Below are 20,637 nucleotides of genomic sequence, written 5' to 3' on the forward strand. Positions count from 1 at the left end.
CTTATATCTAATTAATCTGTAGGTTTTCCTAGACAAATAAGTCTAGTAACTTTGCAATGCAATACATTTAAATCACTTGAAAAATCATAAATGACAAGTTGGTTGTATGTTTTAAGTACGAGAAGTGTTCCAAAAATAATGCCATTTCATCTTTTTCGCGTGGAAATCGAGTAAACCTCATTGACACGTTAGATTGATCACTGAACAGTCCATGCTCACAATTTCATTGTCATAGCTACAGTGTCCATTGCTCTATAGCGTATTCATTACACTAAACTCATCAAAACTGGAAAAAGAGCAAGCAATACACTTGAAATTAGAACCTATATAAAAGTAATGTTATTAATTGGAATTAAACCAGTAGATATTCATCATGAGGTCTGTGATATCTACGGGAATGGTCAAATGTCTCGTGAGTCTGTTTGTCGGCACCTCAGAGACGCTGCTCCCCAAGGCCGCCCTGCAACAGTTACAGCAAATAATACCGTCGTAAAAATTCACCAATTCTTACAGAGAGACGCAAAATATACCGTAAGGCAAACGTGAACATGGTATTTTGAAGAAAAAAAATCTAAAGCTTAGATAGATATAGATAAAGTTAAAACGCTAAGTGGATACCTTGTTTGTTTAGCGATCAACAAAAGAGTGTCCGTGTTAAAATGCAAAGAAATTATTCAAACTGTATCCCAAAAATACCTAAAAGGTTTTTGATAATTTAGTTACTGGCAATAAGACAATGGAATTCTATTTTGAGCAAAAACGAGAGAGTTCTAACAGAGTCTGGGCATCAAATTGCAAAACGTCCTAGTATTATATTACTAACAGATTACGAACCGTGAAGGTTTTATATTATTTTCTCTGACAAAAAGGGCACTGTCATGCAAATTCCTGTACCAAAGAAGAAAACAGTCACAAGTAACTCTATAAAATGTTATTAAAAAACTGAAGAAATATTAAGAAAGTCGTCGCCCCAAAACGGGTATGAATGAAGTATCTCCTACATTTGCACGACAATGCGCCTGCACAAAAAGCACGTATTGTGACCATGTATTTGGAGGCAAAAATTGTTATTATCCTACCATACCCCACCCCCACCCCCTCTGTTTTCTCCAGATTTAGCCCGTGCGACTTCTTTTTGATCTCTTAAATTCCACCTATCTGGAAAAGGATTTACGAAATGCCCTTGGGTCTGTACTTTATCAGTATATGATTGGCGTCCCTTTGAGGAGTATGAAAAATGTTTCCAGACGTGGATTGATCGTCTAAAAGGTCAAAGGTGAGTACTTTGAGGGCATGGACGAATAAAAAAATCAAAGATTAATAAAATAATGTGGGTGAAATCATCTAAGTGTCACATATTATTTTTGGAACATCCCTCGTACGTACGGACTTCATGCCGACTCGCTGAAGTGAAACCGTCACTGTATGTGTAAGAATCTACAAGTACCATGTTAACCCTTACATGTTTCCAAGCATCCGCTTTATTAATCCACCCTGTACCCATTTTGTAATAAGTGACACGGCGCATCGTTACGCTCTGTTTTCGTTGAGCAGTAACCGTCGTGTTGCGCGCCGCAACATCCCCCTCCGCTGAATAGAGAAACAACACTCCACTCCAAACCAAATAATCACCAACCCCACAGTCAGCGTGGCACAGAAAAAGGCAAAGGCGATACAAATAGAGAAAACTATGTTGGAATCGTCCACACGTTTCGGGGAAATCTCAGGGTCCCTGGCGGCCTTCTCGTACTCCCTGTCAGCACTGACGGTCATCAATGACGTCACAATGGTCACTATCAGAAGGAACAATATGGCGGTGCCGAGGATAGCTCTTTTGCGCCGATTGAATGGGCGATTCCGCTCAAAATGCCAAGCAAGTTGGTGTAAAGCCTTCCTCAAATAAAAGAAAAGTAGATTAATTTAATAAAAATTAGTTAAATAGAGAAATTAATGTTGAATAGAGAAAATAATGATCAATTCAGTTCGATAATGGGTAATTTTCACTGATTGTTATTTTCGCCCAATCACGGTTGTAAAATTTTAAGTTTCGTTTTAAATTAGCCTTTCATGATGGTCGTGGTTAAAAAGAAAGTAATCCAAAGTTTACACGTTTGTTTAACTGTTTAGGTGGAGTAACACATCATCACAAAATGGCTGACCTCTGATCGAAACGACATGTCGTTTTATTAAAAGGATTTTATCGACCTATATTATGTCACTTACTCCATAGCCGAGTGGATAAGTTGTCTGACTTGTGATCCGTACATTCCGAGTTCGAATACCGAAGGGACATTTGTTGTTACTTACTGAACTGAAATTTTTAGATATTCATTTTTTTTCCCTAACTGGAAAATTTTCGCTTATTTGACATATGTACAGTTTATTTACGATTAAATCTTTCATAATCAAATAATTTAATGTTAATTTAATTGACTTTTTCCAGGTGTATTACATTGTATTCCACCTAAAGGGGTGTAAAAATAAAATATATTTGCATTCAGTCTATATTTTCCCTTATGTTTGCATTGGAAATCTGCGACGATCAATCAATCAATAGAAGAACAAATATAAACGTCTTCACGTGTTTTGAGTGTATTTATTTTTGTAAGACTAAATGAAACATTCTATCTTACATAAGAAATTTTTTGAAAAATAACCATTAATTTATATCTACTCCTTAATATTAAAAAAGATTTTTCTCTACAAAGTTTCTGGCATTATATTTTTAGTCGCGGAAGCGAACTAAATAACATGTTAATATGGCTGTTCCGTGTATGTTTCATATCCCTGACTGAGAGCTTTTATAATGGCTTTACAGCGACAATACACGTGTATTTCATACAAATAGACAAATATAAGCATTGAATGCTTATTTTTGGATGTCGTCAGTCCTGTAACACACCAAGCGGTGAGACAAATTATCATACCGCGCTAACGCGCGGTACTACATGCAGTATTCAATTTGTCTGCACCGCTTGGTGTGTTCTTAAATTGACGAAAATAATCCTTGTTTACAGTACATTGTTCCAACGAGAGAAAAAAGTCTAAAGATTCACAAATGCAGTACTGTTGTTTTGCTTCTTGTAGATTTATTTCATAAAAATAAAAGAAATGGAAAGCATCATATTACCTTATTTTACTCTTTAACTCTAAAACCTTGTTCTTAATTTTTCTCTAATTTCATTAACATAGTAAAACAATATAATGTTGAGAATTTTTGCATTTGATTTAAACACAATTTTTGCAGTGCACGGCGTCATCAGTTTGTTTGAATGGGCTGAAAATATATTTTTTTTTTTACATAAAGGTAAATAAAGAAAGCAAGCTTATATGGTCAAATTTGATCGCCGAGGCATCCAAGGAGTTACCACTTTGTATCCAACAAATAACTGTCCAAGTTTATTTGATGGTTCTAGCCATCAGATGACTCACCAACCAATTGTCTATGGGTACAGTCATTTGGGGTATTCACTTATTTACAAATTGGTTGCAGAATTATATGTAAAACGCATTTTACAGTTGGTTGTTTGGTATCAACCCTTAATCATATTAAGTCAGGAAACAGGTCATTTCCATCTTTGAAGAAGGAGTTCTTATGACACGCTCACTTTAATGTATTGCGGGTCACTTCCGGGTTTTTCGAACCGGTACCTAAACTGGCACAAAAGAGTCCCACAAAATAATATGATTTAATGAATTAGCTCGTTTTACTTCCCTACTGTCAAAAACAAATTAAAAGAAATCACTAGTTCAGTCCATACTTTTGGCTACTTTAAATCTAATAGATTTATGCAAAATTTTATTATACATGTAATTAGGTTTCTGCCGTTAAATTTAAATTTGAAAAGTGGAAACTCCCATCACACGTATTTGGGAACAAGTTAAATTGGTGATTAAAATTTTGAAGAGAGCGTGTAATGTCTTGAGAACTTCTTGATAACGTTTTTCATTGGGTGAAACACGTCACGTGACTGTCGTCTATATTTCTGTAGACAGCGGAAGATGAAACTCGCTGTAACCTCTTTTTCAGTGTGTGTGTGTGTGTCCAACAAAACGTTAGGGTCGTCGACAGAACAATTAACTTATCAGGTTAGTTACTGTCTTCAAAGCGTTTTGAGTTCATTGAACTTCAACAATCCGAAGGCATTGCGTATCTGAGCTATTTCTGCAGAGAGTAAGTGACAAACCCAATAACTAATAACGTAACGTCAAGCGGACAAAGGGTCGTTCTCTTAAAACTTCAAGACGACATTGAAGTGGTAATCACCATATTATTATCAAAAAGCGGGGGTTAAAATCGTTCACTACGGAAAAAAGGAAAAATATTTCCATGGTAACATGATGTCTTGATAACCGCCATAGATAGGCTTATATATGACTTAAACTGAAATAAAAACAATTTAAGCTAAACTAATCTTAGATCAATGTCCTAAGTAATGTTGTTTTACATAGAACTAAAAGACAGTTTTCTATAAATAAAACGCATCATGTGATTGCCATCTAAATTTTGTAGTCGGCAAACGGAAAAAAGATGGAATCATGGCACGTCTTTTTAATTGAAGTTTTTCTTCTATATTGAGGAGATTCACAATTTGCGAGTATATAAATTAGTGAGGTTTCGGTCGGTTTAACTTTAAACTGCAAAACCTATTGTCGGCCATTTTTAGGATAAAGAATTTCTTGTGCGGAGAGCTCGCTATAGCGATATAGGAAAATATTTTATAGATGAGCAACTGATTTATCAATTTTGAAATAAAAATGTTTGTAAAATTTTCGTTCTACATGTGTATAGCTGCTTCGCCAGAGATTTTCAATTGAAAATTGGTTGATAAATGTTTATAGTTGATAGTATGGTATGCATTGCGGATCCAATACTATACTTTGTCCCAAGATATTTTGGATTCACGTTTGGCTTAATTGTTTGATATTTATAAATACCTCAGGATTCAAACGATGTTCATTCAAAAGTATGAAAAATTTCCAAGATTTCTCAGTCAAAACGCCCCTGTTAGCTTATCATGTTTCAATACAATGCTAAAAAATGTGATGTCTACGGAGATTTTGTATCGCAGCAAGCCCGGATGATAACGTTGAAATATTGCGCGATGTATTCCGAGTGTATTCCGAATGGAGTAAAGATGTAAACATTCCCCATTATAAATCTCCGTAAGGAATCTGTTTTCGTTCCTGTGAATTTTTCCGAGTGAAAGATGATAATGTGTCAATGAAATTATCTTGGAAAATATCCCCTTTCAACTATCTTTCACAGGTAAGTGTATTTTTATCAAAAATCGTCCAAATGTGCAGCATAAATATCTTGGGACAGACTATAGTAGGATATTAAAGAAATTAGGGGGTCTGAGGGATAATTTTACCTGAAGGGGAGGGAGTTGGGGGGGGGGGGGTCATTTTCCGACCCCGAACCATCTCCTCTATATCCGCGCATGATATGGATATGCTCAATTTGCTTTGCTCTTGGTATGGATTAGCCTGCAGCTAGGTATGGATATCATTAGAAGAGGAAACTTGAGAACGTTGTATGGGACATTGTACGAGACGTCATATAGACATACCTCTAGCTGTAGCAGTCCTGGCTGTAAAGGAGGTGTGACGCAGGCAAAATGGCTGGTACAGATCTCACACCTTGTGGAGCCCTTGTATCGCACCCACTCCTTCAGGCAGGAATGGTGGACTTTGGACAAGTATCCGCGACAGTCACACTCCGTGGAACTTAAGTCTTCGTCTTCACAAACGACATTCAAATGATACCATATAGATTATAAAAATATAGATATAAAACATTTTCATTTTTTGAAATCATTGAAATTATTTGGTACTGAAGTGCTAAAATACCTGAATTCTTTTTTGCCAATTGACAAATTCTACACACAAATTCTGAGTTAGAAGAAGACGAGCTGACCACAAAGACATTGACCTGACGGTTGGAGACTTGGCAGTCGGTAACAGAGGATTCTTGTGAGGTCAAGGATGGCGAGTCTCCAATCTAAAATGGTGATAGTACAATATTTTTTTTTAAGATTAGAAACAACAACGGACATGTCAATCAATTTAAAAACAAACCTCGGCGATTACCTGCGTCAGAGGGACCCTATCACTGACCGTGTTAGACTCCATGCCTAGGGGCTCAGAATGACCCTCCATGTTAGCATACCCATTTTCAATATTTAAAGATAACGTTGTGCAAGCAACGCTAAAGCACGTATTCAACGTCATAATGAAAGAATGGTAACGTTTCCCGCGCAGATTGGTTAAACGTTTAGCGATAGGAAATCAACTGACCTTGCGAACAGTATACGTGAAAAACAAAATGTGGGTAGAAAATCAAAATTTTATATTGATACAAACGAATCAAATCATAAAAAATAATTCATCTTTATTTTACGCAAAACTACAGAGGAAACGAATAAACAAAGTGATAAAAAGCAGATTGTCAACGCTGAAAAAATGATAAACGACTTGAACCAAAATCGAATTACAGTGTACCTATTTTTCATTAACTTATTTATTTTTCAATCTCAAAGATTTTTACGAATCAAGAGAACTTGCTAAAAACCACATATTTGGCTATATATCTCTATGTAGTTGTTATGATCCCTTTTCAATTTCTGGTCATAAATGAAAATGTGAAAATATGTTTGAAATTTTCAATTAGTCTTTTTCAGATTTAAATGTACATGTAGAAATAAATTTTCTTACTTCTACACTTCAAGCTGAAAATATGTACAGATTTTTAATTTTGTCTGATTTTTTTCAAAAGATGCCGATGCGTATCTCAACATATTCAGATATAGGCGGAGAATTTGCCAACGACGGAACTTTATCCATCGGAAGTCTGACGTCATTCCGTGGAGTCCAATCTCTCATGAAAATTTATCTGTAGCTAATCGACTACGATACAATTTTGTTACATGATTGATTTCAAAAAGTCAAATTTTTTAAAGAAAAAAAAATAGATACTAGTTTGACTGGGATATGAACACTTGGTCACAGGAAGGCTTATTTCCCTCCATTGATCATGAGTTTGTGATGATTCCATGTCTCTTCTCAGTCTCCAGAAAGAGCCCTTGAGGATTCTGGTGTTGCTAATGATGAGGAGAAGACTGACAATCAAAATGATGCCGAAAAGGTGCAAAAAATATTAAGTTCAATTTTTAAAAAAATGATCATTTATGAAGCCTGTTGCCTTGTCAATTTTACCTTTTGCTGTTCTTCTGCTTCCATTTGACTTTAAAATAATCCTCCTTTCTGAAGGCCCCTTCCAGTGTCATTGACACTGCGATCTAATGTGACATTATCTCCCTTTTGTTAAATACCGCGGTATATACGTAGAAAATGAGCGAAAGTGTTGCATTTTAAAACTAATTTGTACACATTGTTTTACTACGTTAAAATACATTAACCTTACTTTCAACCTACGGTAATGATGCTAAAAAATAGATACTACAAATAGAGAACTCAATCATGAATGATATATCAAGTGGGTGTGGAAGGAAAAATGTGGTGTTTGCATATTGGTTTTTTGGGGGTGATTTTTTTGACACTCACACACATTCTTTGTAAAGGCATACTCTAAAACATGGCGTGGTCTTGTCTCAGAATTGGCCTGGTCTCACTCATAGCCACAAATTTTGACCTGGCCTCAAATTTTAGTTTGGCCCCAAATTTGGCATCTTCTTAAATTTTTGGCCTCACATATTTGAAATTTTTATTATTTTTATTTATCAAAATTTTCATAAATTTTTTTAATGTATATTTTTGTAAGAAACTGAAAATTAAATGCTTTTTAATGTTTAACAGATAATCGTGTGGACAATATATACACGACACTTGACTGACCGATAAGTTTCAATTGATTTGATCTATGTCTCTACACACAACAAATGACATGCATGTACAACACTGCTCTCCCTATTGACAAGAAATGGATTATTCCCGCTACTAAAGCTACTAGTATCAGCTATAAAAATTCGGTATACTCTAAAACCTGGCCTGGCCTCACTTTTGGCCTCAAAGTTGGCTTGGCCCTAAATTTTGGCCTGGCCACAAATTTTGGCCTGGTCCCTAATTTGGCCTCTTCAAAACTTTTTGGCCTCAAATTTTAAAATTTCATTTTTTCTCATTTTCTTAGATTTAGGTTCAGTTTTTATTGATTTCTTTTGAAATGTTTACGGAATAATCAAATGAAAAAATACATATTACAAGTGATTAACTGTTCAAGTTTATTTAATTTTATCCACGTATAAACACAAAAAAATACCTATGACATGCATATACACCACTGCCTTTACTATTGTAAAGGAATAGATTATGCCAATACATGTACCAAAAGCGGTTAACTAAAAAACTAAGAGCCGCCCCCCCCCCCCCTCCTTCATTTAAAAGTTAAACATCATTTAAAAGACTAACCTGATTGATATCCCAAACATTTGTAAACTCGTACAAAGCATTTTTAATTAAAAATTGTTATCACTGTGTAATGCGCTTTTAATTTTGCCTCTAATCAGGTACATTGGGGTCAGATTCATTGCCTACCCTGTCATTTAACAATTCACACGGTCTAATTTAATCAATGGCATGTGTGAATGACTGCAACATTGCATCTCTGATTACTTGACTCAGTGATGGTCATTTATCATCACCTCCTGATTAGAGTAGATTTTCATGCATGTGTTGTTTGTATATTTCTCCTATAAGAAATTGTCATATGAATTTGAACAAAGCAAAACATTTTGTGACATTTGCTGTTGGTTAAAATAAACAAAAATTGGCCTCCTCTATTTTTTTTCTCTTAAACAAGTAGTTGGTATAAGTAAAGTTACATTGATATTGTTCATTGAATTAAGTACGTTGCAAAAAATGGTTAAACAATGGCAGGGCAAAATCACATTCTTAAGTTTTTAATAATTTAAAACAGACTGAATAAAAATCTATTAGAATGGATTACTCGACATACCTGTAGTCATAAAGATACATTGTTTGTGCTATATTTTCATTTGTCAGTATTATTTTTAATAGACTATCACTTAAACACACTAAAGCCATCAAGTGGGATTTTTAATATGAATTGAAAATAAATCAATAAAATCATTAAATATGTAAAGAAAATATAAAAAAAATTTGAGGTCAAACATTTTTGAAGAGGCCAAATTTAAAGCCATGCCAATTTTTTAGGACAAGCCAAAATTTGAGGCCAAAAGTGAGGCCAGGCAAACTTTGAGGTCAGGCCATGTTTTAGAGTATGCCTAAAAATTCAGAGCCGCCAACCTCTCCCCATTCAAAGAGTAGACGAACTGTTACTAGAATGATAAAGAAAAACATATTTTGAGAGACTGATATTGATTGAGCGATCACTAAATATCTCAAACATTTGTAAACAGGTTCATAACATCACATAATGCACTTTAAAGCTGCTTGGTCCGATTTTATATCAAATTTTATGCACGCTTTTAAACGATGGCTATGCTAAGTATATGTATAATAATAGATATTGCAGTAGTTTTACCCTTCAATTATGCCAACTTTCAATGAAGAAAAATACGTACAAAATTTGCTAACGAAACATACGACATTAAAGGGTACCTCGTTATTTCGCCTCATGTTAAATTTCACCCCTGACGACGAGACGGGTATGGTTGTATTACGACTTTGACATCGCTTTAAATAAAGGTCGAAATGATCAGACAAATTACAAATAAACATGTGTACGTTTTGTTCGCTAATATTTCAAAGTCTGCTTTCTTTTCAATCGATGCATAACATGCGGGTTGAATAACCCCAATCATTCGGGGGACGAAACTATGCGGTTTCCTTTTCTAAACATTCCCGTGATGCATTTTGGTTTGTTTTTTCGTTTGCCCAAAGAGAAATTATTTTTATTTACTTTGAATATTTCTAACTTTGAAAGGAGACTGATTCTGCTGGTGTAAATAGGAGAAAGTCCATAACTTTCTAAGATAAATGATTTGTATGGGAAAAAATTTGATACTGTAATTACAAAAAAATCGGACCAAGCAGCTTTAAAGATGCCAGTTTGTTTACATTACCTCTCAACACCGATCAAGCCCAAATTTCCCTCCCCAGCAGAAATACGATCTCAGCCTCCTCTGTCGCTAATTTGGTACATTGTGGTCAGATTCATTGCCAGCATTGTTAAACATTTCCCATTAATTAATTTAATGCCGTTTGTGAATGACTGCATCCTCCAATTATATTTGATTCAGCAATGGTCATTGATCATCAGCTCTCAACTAGAGTAGAGTTTCATGCGTGTGTTGTTTGTATATTTAGAATATGGGAAAATTCGTTATCAGAATTTGAACGTTACAAAACATTTTGTGACCTTTAATGTGGGTTAGAATGATCAAAATGAACTCCACCATTATTTCTTTCTCCTCAAACAAGTATTTGATATAAGTATAGTTGCATTGGTATCGTTTGATTCTAGGAGCAGTTTATAATTAAATTATCTGAAAAAAAGCAAGCAATGGCAGGGTATCATCATGTAAGCATACTATAGAATTTAAAACCGACTGCAAAATTATTACACATTCTTAAAGTAGATAATTTCTTTGTTCAAAACAGTTTCTAATAAATGTTACAAATCTTTTAATTTCTGTGACAAAAGACGTGATGTTGGGACGCAAGCGGTTTTTGCATATGAAAATACCGGTAACGCAAAATGGTCAAGTTGACCATATTTTCATATTTTTTAATTTTGGATTTGTCAATTTTTATAATCAATCGTACAGTTGTTTAAAATTATGTAAACCATACGTAGTAAGGAATCCTTTTTCTTTGAGCACTATAGCATGGGGCGGTCATTACAGTCGGGGCGTGATCAAATCTCACATAAAGCAATTTCGGCTTTAATGGATTTTTTACACTCTGACCATAATAATCACTTCATAAACGACTCCTTATTACTTAAATAATTCAAACAAAATCACTCCGCCTTGATGCAGATTTTTTTTACACAGATTTCAACCTAAAAAATGGTTTGTTTGCAACTGTTCACTATACAGTATACAGACCCAACGGTCGCGGACATTGCAGTCACCCAGTTCGATCTGATTGGGGTAAATGGTAAATAAGGGTCTTCTGGTGTTGGTTATAATGACTTTAAATAATTTTCGAACAAAATCGTCATTCTAGTAGTGTTTCGTTGTAACCATCTAAATCAAATCAATATTTGAAAAAAGGTCTTTCAATTAATTTTGGTTTCCTTTTATTTTAAGTTAAATTAAAACTTTGTAAGTCTACAGGTGATTTCATTGTTCAGCACAAAGTTCCCGAGTGATTCCAGTTTTCCGATAAACATTTCCTGTAATGCGAGTTTATATCGGTTTTTGTTTGAGGAGTGATAGATATATAAGTGTAGGTTTCAGCCTTGATAAGAGCTGACAAGCAGAGAGACAATATATTGAACATGACAGTTCATATTAATTTCCGTTATTATTGCGTTCGATTTCATTAAGACGAACTTTCCTTTCGCAGAAGCGACAAACGCTTAAGACATTTTTTTCACTAAATGCCGTTTTCTGATTTCGCATCGATATTCTGTGCTCTCCTATCACAATTATGCATCGTTTTGTAAGAAAGCCCGCAGCGACCTCACAATGCTATAGAACTGTAATGGAGACCCTTGTAGTTGATAAAATGGCATCATTTTATGAATGAAATTTCCGGTTCTATCACGGGACATTTCCGCGCCGAATCAATGATAGTATCTCTTGGGCGGGCCTATCCTCTAGGATTCATTCATAAACAGCATTTGACCCTTGTATCGGCGTAAATGAAGTTCACAAGGTCGAACTTATTGAATTCTCTTTTCCATTATCTTTTACTGGCGCTAAGTTAAAGTCATTGTTACGTGCAAATGATTTAGTGCAACATACAGCCAATTGCGCACTATCGAGAAACAACGTCATCCGTTCGTTTAATTAGTGTTTAATAAGAGGATTTGTTACAAAAACATGTCAAAACATCTAGGTATTTTTTTTTAGAGATTTATTACACAGGAAAGCAATCATCCACGTCCATGAGCATCCGTATTAAAGACTTAAAAGGCCAAAACTGTTCAAAGTGACCATGGTTCTCTCCTGGGTAGCAAGACCGGCATCTACATGTACATCTAGATCGTATAGTGGCATCAACCTATATTACGCTTACCAAAAACATTAAAGAAAGCAAAACAAAGTTAAAACATTGATCTTCAAATATACATTAATTTTATAGCTTTAGTTTAGATGTCACTTAAGTAGTGGCTCTAAAGGTCAGGTAATGCTCGGCTCAATATAACACTGAGTGGTTGTTTGATTATTCTCTTTTGAGAAGTGGACAGGCATAGCCTACATCCACTATTTGAGAAGTGGACAGGCATAGCCTACATCCGCTATTTGAGAAGTGGACAGACATTGCCTACATCCACTATTTGAGAAGTGGACAGGCATAGCCTGCATCCACTATTTGAGAAGTGGACAGACATTGCCTACATCCACTATTTCAGAAGTGGACAGGCATAGCCTGCATCCACTATTTGAGAAGTGGACAGGCATAGCCTACATCCACTATTTCAGAAGTGGACAGGCATTGCCTACATCCACTATTTGAGAAGTGGACAGGCATTGCCTACATCCACTATTTCAGAAGTGGACAGGCATTGCCTACATCCACTATTTGAGAAGTGGACAGGCATTGCCTACATCCACTATTTGAGAAGTGGACAGGCATTGCCTACATCCACTATTTGAGAAGTGGACAGGCATTGCCTGCATCCACTATTTGAGAAGTGGACAGGCATTGCCTGCATCCACTATTTGAGAAGTGGACAGGCATAGCCTACATCCACTATTTGAGAAGTGGACAGGCATTGCCTACATCCACTATTTGAGAAGTGGACAGGCATTGCCTACATCCACTATTTGAGAAGTGGACAGGCATTGCCTGCATCCACTATTTGAGAAGTGGACAGGCATTGCCTGCATCCACTATTTGAGAAGTGGACAGGCATAGCCTACATCCACTATTTGAGAAGTGGACAGGCATAGCCTACATCCACTATTTGAGAAGTGGACAGGCATAGCCTACATCCAGTGGATAAAGGTTATGCCTGTCCACTTCTCAAAAGAGAATAGTTGTTTGTATTGAAAGTGAAAAACTAAATCCAGAATCACAACCCGTTAATAGACAAGCTAGTGCCAAGAAATTATCTTTTTATTTCAATATATTTACATTTTTCAGTGTCTCTCTCGATGATAAACTACACATTTATTTTGTAAGGTATAGTCTAAAACATTTCACCAAATACTTTTTGATTGTTAAATCGTACAATTGCAGAAAACTATATGAATATAAGTAATAAGGAATATTTCTTTGAATATCATGAAGTGATCAAATACGGTCAGAGGTTAAATCCCTTCATGCTTTATATTGGATTTGACCCCCAACCCCTCCACCCGACCGTATTTGATCATATAATAATACCCAAAGAATGATTTCTTATACCTTAAATTTAATAGTTCTTCTGGTTTTGAAATTTAACACAGTTCAGCTCATACCACAATCACTAGCCCCACGTTTCATGAAATCTAGTAGCTACACCCGCGCTCTATGGCAACAAAATAGTGCGTGGCCGACTAGGTGAGAAGTGAGCCGCTACATTTATGGATATATAGTTATACTCGATATTTATGATTGCATAAACTTTATCAGTAGAGTACGGGGAGGATTCAGAACACTCTACTTAATTATTTCTATCTTCCCTTGCCTTCTCCAATGTCCATTCACAAGAACCTATAATTAATTAGTTTGCGGGGGCGACACATTGACACTATAAAAGACAGATCGGACACGTACGGCCGGAATAGTTTGGCGCATATACTCACAATTTCTTTGGGTAAGTTGTACACTATATTTATTTCTGGGTATAAACCAATTCCAATCTACTGCATTGGATCATGTTTTTGTATAAAGGCAATTCAGTAAAAAAAAAAGTTTGATTTTAAAAAGTAGCTAATTTATTAAACTCTAATTTGTTTCAAGAATTTTTTTTAATGCATTTGAATTGAGTCTAATTGTAATCGCAATACATTAATTTGCGACTTTCTCAAATGTTCTAGAGTGATTTTTAATCAATGAAAACAATATTTATGTGCATTATAAGTCTGCAGTTTGCTCAATGTTTTTTTTAAGGAAAACAAAGAAAATCGCAAAAACAACAGGTTACAAAAACAAGGAGCTGTTAATTTGTTAATTCTATTTAATTGAATCTTTAAACAGTTTTCAAGTACACCCCGATTTCCGCCTGGTCATTTAACCGTGTGGTTTTATTCTACAAATCCTGGTTATGGTCTCCGCGGCATACGTCATAGATGCTCTTACAGGTTTAAAACCATAAGGTCTGATAAAATAAAAGCTTTAAAAATTCCCTGGTATATGTTAGTTGACACATATAAACCTACAGGTATTAAATTCTACGTAACCAACCAACTTCATAAGAAGTCTAAACACCTGCTAAAAACGGAATAATTATATTAAATATTATAGGGGAGAGGGGGTCTATCAGGCCACATCGCAGTCTTGCTTCATACTCTCAAAACTTAGTTATCAACTTCAATAATCCCAAAAAATATAGGTTTTTTTAAAATCAAAATGGGTCTCTTACTTTTGATATGACAAATGAAATCCATCGTTTTATGGAAACTTGTAAACAATATTCCAATTTTTCGAAATATAACTGATTGTAGAGACTGTCGAGGACTGCTTTTTTTTAAAAAATATTTCCATATAGTGCGTCCAACGTACGTCTTGGGATACGTCTGACTATTTCTCGAAACTCTTCTAAATTTAGGAACTACCACAACTCTGTCCAAAATTTAGGACATCACTTACCTTGTCCTAAGACAATCCTAAGGTTGTTAAAATACATTTTTGTGGGGAAATTAGGACTGTTGTAAAGCTTGTTTTTGACCGGTAGAGTAAAGTAATCTCTTCTACGGTTACACATTTCCGACAAACCACTTATTCCTAATCGGGGGGGGGGGGGGGGGGGGGGGGGGGGGGTTAGCCATTTATTCTATCATGTACGTTCGTTTAAAATCTTTATGTGGAGAGGTTTCCCCGAACCCCCCAATTCTCCACATGCCTGCCTGGGAGCTGGCAAATTAAGCATTCCCCAGAAAATACTCTCTCTGTTTGGCTGAAGAAAATTATTAAATTATCTTTAATATATACAAAAATTTAGTTATATCCATTGTTTTGATTACATGTACTAGTTTTGGCCAAAAATTTATTCAAATGTCACTTCATTCTGAAAAAATAAACTTAATAAAATTCGTAATGTTGATTAAACTATTTATATATTTTGAGATATATTACAACTTATTTCTTATTAAACATGTACGTGTATTCTGTATATTGCATTTACACACGTAACGTTAAATCTATGAAAATCGCTGTTTATCTTATACTTCAATGACAAGGTTATCAAACGTTAATTTACACTCAAGGAATGCAGTGTGTTTTAAATAATTATTGACTTGTAAGCCAATTCTGTCCTGATACATATTTTCTTTACAAAAATAGCAGTTTTTTTTGGGATTTCTAGGGGTTTTGGGGTTTTTTTTATGTTTGGTCCTTTTTGTGGCTTTTTTCTTTTATTATACTTAATTAATTGTTTTTTATCACCAGTATATTTTTAAGTGCATATAAATGTATATATTTAGAAATGTATACATTAAAATTGCTGGTTTTAAGCGTATTCTGTAGGCCACCGACTCGTACAATTCCTCTGACAAAATATTGACAGATTTATTCCTTCACAATCTTTTAAATTCGACCTATATGAATAACTGTGAAAAATAAAAATTCTCTTGGTAGGTTAGGATATTCTTAGTAACACACGTAGATCACATTTTAGGAAAGTTTCGTGAATATGCCTGCTCGTCACGAACAAAAAATCAAGCGAAATAAATTAGAATATTTTTTAGTATCAACTATTCAAGTAAAATAAATTTTTCAGTATGCGTTTGCATTTGTACTGTAAATCAATTAGAACAAGAGTATTTTAAAACGAGCTGCAGCTAGATTGATAAAGACGCATACTAATTACTTACGTTTTATTGACATAATACCGAGTATTAAAATAATTTCCACTTTGTGTTTCAAATACCAGATTTAAACGAATGATCAGAATATTGCAGGTATTACCAACGTTTTGAAGCTCATAACCAATGGAGGTTTGTTAGTTTTATAACATGTATGTTTCATATTGTGTCCAAATTTTAAAACCTCAATTTAAAGTGCCAAAATTTAGAAGACCCCCCCCCCCAGCATATTTCACTAAAAAGCGGCAGGACATCTTATTAGCTATTTTGAAAAAAAATTTCATTTGTCCAAACTTGCAATTGCTTTTTATATTTACAATTTCGTTATATTCGTTAAAAGTACAAAGAAAAGAAAACCTTCGTATTTATAAATATTAAAACCATTTAATAAGGAAAGAACCTGGGGGATTAAGTGGCCACAACCCTATCACTATAGTGTGTTTCAAATGACAATCACGCATATAGTATTGTATGTGTATTAACTTCAAATATTTTTATTCCCGTGCTTACATATCTCCAGAGAATTTATTATGTGCGTTTACATAGAATAAAGAATTCTTATCTTTAAGTCTAAAACTTGTAGCCCTCAACTAAGTAACATGTTTATTTTTACAAATAACACTAAAAACAAATGGTTTAACAGTTAACTAACAATATATAAAATGATTCAAAGTAACGCAATTTTTACTTTCTTTAAATAGAATGAGTTTTTCGAATTTAAACACCCCCCCCCCAAAAAAAAAAACAATAAAAATATTTACACCACGATTCATTAGAATCGAACTCCTACTTCAACATTACTAATGTTCAAAGAACTCCGCGCTAACCGCTACATCATGGAATCACATGTTTGAATCCTTTGAAATAAACTCAATTTAGTATTGCGAAAAAATAATTCAGTCTTGGCCAATTGATGATCATTGATAATTGAAGGAATAAAATTTGCTTTTTACCCTAGAGTGGGTTTGGTACCATTTTTTTATTTGATTGAAAATTGAAAAAGATAGACACTTACATGTTTTATCAGTATACGTTGTTAGAGAATGGTATGATGACCCACTCTATAAAAACTATAATCTGAACATCCGATTTCATTAACATTTTATTGCTCAATTAGCATATACACATTTTGATATCTTAATATCAATTAAATTGGAAGTCAATTTTTGAAGGTTTTGGCAATACTGAATGCAAATGATTACATAACCGAAACAAAAGTGATATTTATAAGAAAAAAATCAGAGGTTTTCAAATGGACTAAAGTGGTTTAGGCCTCGCCTTATTCCCCCACGTTCTTTTTTGTCAAAAACGTAAACAAATATTTTTTTAAAAATCAGGGAAATTGAACATTTTTGTAAATAAATGGAAAGAAGCTTGGTTAAATAAAAAGAAGATTCGCACTGAACAAAACACATGGAAAACAAAATTAAAAAGCCCCCCCCCCCCTTGAATCCGTTATGCCTCAAAGTTTGGTTTAAAGATTTATATCACAGTCAGGTAAATAATTGAGTATAACACGTGCTGGATAAATGGTCACATTTATTTTTGTTTCATTGGATAAGCTAATAAAAAACGCAATAAAAATCTTTGAAAATAAACTGATGACTTTGAAAAACTCGGTGATAATTTTAATTCGTATTTATAATTTTATAAAATCGATATTTTATGCCGCAAATAACATTTCATCATTTCCAGACTATATGCGATTCAATAGATGAATTTAAAAAAAATGATGGATAAATCTTGAAAAAATGTCAATGACCTCAGATAAAAAGGAAGTCATAAAAAAGCTCAGAAGATTTCAATAATGTTAGTCCTAGGCATGCAATGTAATTAAATAAGTATTAAAATAAAGAAAATGAAAAATACTACATCGCTCACCAGTCCAATTGATCTTATTCCTGTCAATAAAGCTCCGAGATGTTAAATTCTAAATGAATAAATAGTTTCATCTTTCATCTTTTAATCTGTAGATGTCCCTTTGTAGCCCTCTTTAACCCAAATAGGTCATTTTTTTTTAAAACTTCAGCTCCTCTTTAAGAAGTTTCTTGCATGTTAATTTCACAAACCAATGGCCTCTATGTTATATTAAAGGAACTTTTATCTTGACATCATTTTGAAACCGATTTGGCCACAGGCTGGTAATCTAATGGATTTATAAAATCCATGATAAACAATAAACTTTTATATAAACATGATAAATGTAAACGAGTACAGTTAAGACCTCCGATAAGATTTTGTCACGTTTTTTTACTTTGATTGACATTTTAAATTGCATTTACCGGTACTCACCCTTCAACTAAATTTTTACTTCACGAACTTTGTTGAAACAGCAATATTTAGAAGGCTCATATCAAATTATATTTTTTTCACGACAGTATTTTTGTACACATAAGGGGTGATTCGAGACAACCGTATCACATTTCATAAAAACATTTCTTACTTTTTCAGATATGAGGATATTGAGCTCAGTGCAGTGCTAATGGAAGAGGCTACAGTTTTGTTGTGTATTTGTACTCTACAGTTGCTCACGTGCATCCGTGCTGGTGAAAATGAGACTCGAGTGGGCAAAGACTTCTTACAGTTTGACCATTATAGCTCAAATATAAGACAACAACAGATTGGAACAGAACACCTCGTTCAGATTTTTCCATCAAAGCAAGTGTATACAATAAAGATACTGCCGTCTGTTACCATCAAGAACAATCTAAATAAGCGCATGTTTTTAGTGAACAAGCCAGATCTAACCAAAAAACAGGACCAAAAGCGAGAACCAAAGAAAAGTGAGTTTATCTATGGCACGGACGATCGCATCGTGGTGGAGAGCTACAAGCTGGGACAATACCCATACTTCAATGTGGTCAAGCTGTCGTCTGGATGTACCGGTACTCTGTTAACCCCAAACTACGTCATGACGGCGGCACATTGCGTTCATGACGGAGTGGAATTCCACAAGAACATGGAAATGCTTAAAATTCTGATTCCCCGTAAAATGGGATATAGACTCCATTACGCCAGGGAGATTATAGTGCCCTACAACTGGCAAAAGTCCGAGGGTGTTTCGGATGCTAGTCGTGTGGCGTTCGATTATGCCATCATAAGATTGGCCATTAGCGTGTTCGGGCGCCAAGACTTCTCTCCCTTACGTGCTATCAAGTCCAGCATTTATTCGGAAAAGCTCTGTTTCTTTGCGTTTCCTAACAACGAAAATCTGATGTGGAAATCGGAGTGTAACGGCTGGAACAGCTTTCCTTGGTTTAACCAAAATGTTCTCCTGAGTAAATGTGATTCTGCTCGAGGAAATTCGGGTGCAACGATTCTGGCCCAGGATGATCGTCATGGCAATACATACAAAATCATAGGAGTTCTTTCCAGTGTCATACCAGAGAAACACTACACGTCGTTCAGTCTACTGACTGCGGACAAGATCAGTGATATATGTACAATGATTTACCCCGAGGGACAGACCTACAACATATGCCCTCACCACGAGTCCCCGCTGACGAGCCCGTGGTTATACAAAGGCTGAGACATGACTTTCTACTATACCCAGTCCTTTTATTTCACAGTTGACACAATCAAACATCACAATAATTATAAATAAAACTAACATATATCACCTACAAAAGACATATTTACATTGTTACACAGTACAAACATAAATCACAAAGACGTGTCTGTAAAGCATCAAAACAATCACAAAATAAACTGAATCGCCATATGCCAGAATAACCGAAGATTTGGCAATGTACAATGTCCAATCACATGAATATAATGTAGATCATGTCTTCTTAACATTGACATTTTGAATACAATAAATTTATATACATGTATGTTAATATATATGATACATGTATGTACCCGTAATTCTTTAGTACATAACATGTACACTATTACATGGGCGTCATTACAAAAAACTGTAAACGTCTGTACTGGTATAAAGCAGGAAAAAATCCAGCCTTTATGCATTCCTTACATCAATGCAAGTTCAATATATTGTATTCATTTGCTGTTTGTTTTTTGCAAAATAAAACCAACCATATTTTTCATTAAAAATAATTTTCTTTTTTGTTTCTGAAAAAAATATCTTGATTTAGATTCTACATAACCTAAAAAAAATTTTATTTCTGAAAATCAATCCTTAACATGTTAGTGAGTTATGTCAATCAGAAAACCACAAGAGATTGTATAAAAAATAATGTGTGACTCAAAACAATAATACATGTACTTGGATACATTTCTTAATTTCTGAGCTCTCTCTCGAGCTCTCTCTCTCATAAATGAAAGCAGGACTACTGCTTACATGTAGTTAAAATCAAGCACTTAAAAAAAAAATTCAATTCTATATCAATCAAAAGCTCAAAATCTGCTTCAGAAGCAAAATATGCTGGCTGCAGTAACAGAAACCCAATTACAGTGCAAAAATTAATTGCAGTAGAACAAAATTTGATTCAATGTTCATAAAATCGGGTTTATGCCATGACATTTGATTACAGAAATTTTTTCTCAAAAA

General features: G+C 34.5%; 2 protein-coding genes across 3 annotated transcripts; one reads left to right on the forward strand and one right to left on the reverse strand.

Annotated features, from left to right (window-relative positions):
- Positions 1–1,376: 1,376 nt before the first annotated feature.
- LOC105331624 (E3 ubiquitin-protein ligase MARCHF8) lies at positions 1,377–6,251 on the reverse strand. Of its 2 annotated transcripts, none has more exons than XM_011433893.4 (4): positions 6,094–6,251; positions 5,854–6,004; positions 5,574–5,743; positions 1,377–1,890 (listed from the first exon to the last, which is right to left on the reverse strand). In XM_011433893.4, exons 1-4 carry the CDS (start codon positions 6,232–6,234, stop codon positions 1,531–1,533), a joined length of 822 nt encoding a protein of 273 aa, XP_011432195.2. In that variant the 5' UTR covers positions 6,235–6,251; the 3' UTR covers positions 1,377–1,530. The 2 variants fall into 2 exon arrangements, with proteins under 2 accessions (XP_011432195.2, XP_011432196.2); XM_011433894.4 differs by having other exon boundaries at positions 6,121–6,238.
- Positions 6,252–13,582: 7,331 nt separating this feature from the next.
- Positions 13,583–19,653, forward strand: LOC105331623 (uncharacterized). The gene is made up of 2 exons (XM_011433892.4): positions 13,583–13,915; positions 18,576–19,653. The coding sequence occupies exon 2, from the start codon at positions 18,607–18,609 to the stop codon at positions 19,651–19,653; it is 1,047 nt and encodes a 348-aa protein (XP_011432194.3). The 5' UTR covers positions 13,583–13,915; positions 18,576–18,606.
- The last annotated feature ends 984 nt before the right edge of the window (positions 19,654–20,637 follow it).

The sequence above is a fragment of the Magallana gigas genome, chromosome 4 (assembly GCF_963853765.1).
Source record: "Magallana gigas chromosome 4, xbMagGiga1.1, whole genome shotgun sequence".
Taxonomy (NCBI): Eukaryota; Metazoa; Mollusca; class Bivalvia; order Ostreida; family Ostreidae; genus Magallana; species Magallana gigas.

Coding starts and splice junctions, on each gene's coding strand:
- LOC105331623 (XM_011433892.4), top strand. CDS start 18,607: ATGGAAGAGGCTACAGTTTTGTTGTGTATTTGTACTCTACAGTTGCTC.
- LOC105331624 (XM_011433893.4), bottom strand. CDS start 6,234: ATGACGTTGAATACGTGCTTTAGCGTTGCTTGCACAACGTTATCTTTA. Junction 5,744..5,853: donor ATTGGCAAAAAAGAATTCAG/GTATTTTAGCAC, acceptor TCGTTTGTGAAG/ACGAAGACTTAAGTTCCACG. Junction 1,891..5,573: donor CAGGACTGCTACAGCTAGAG/GTATGTCTATAT, acceptor TATTTGAGGAAG/GCTTTACACCAACTTGCTTG.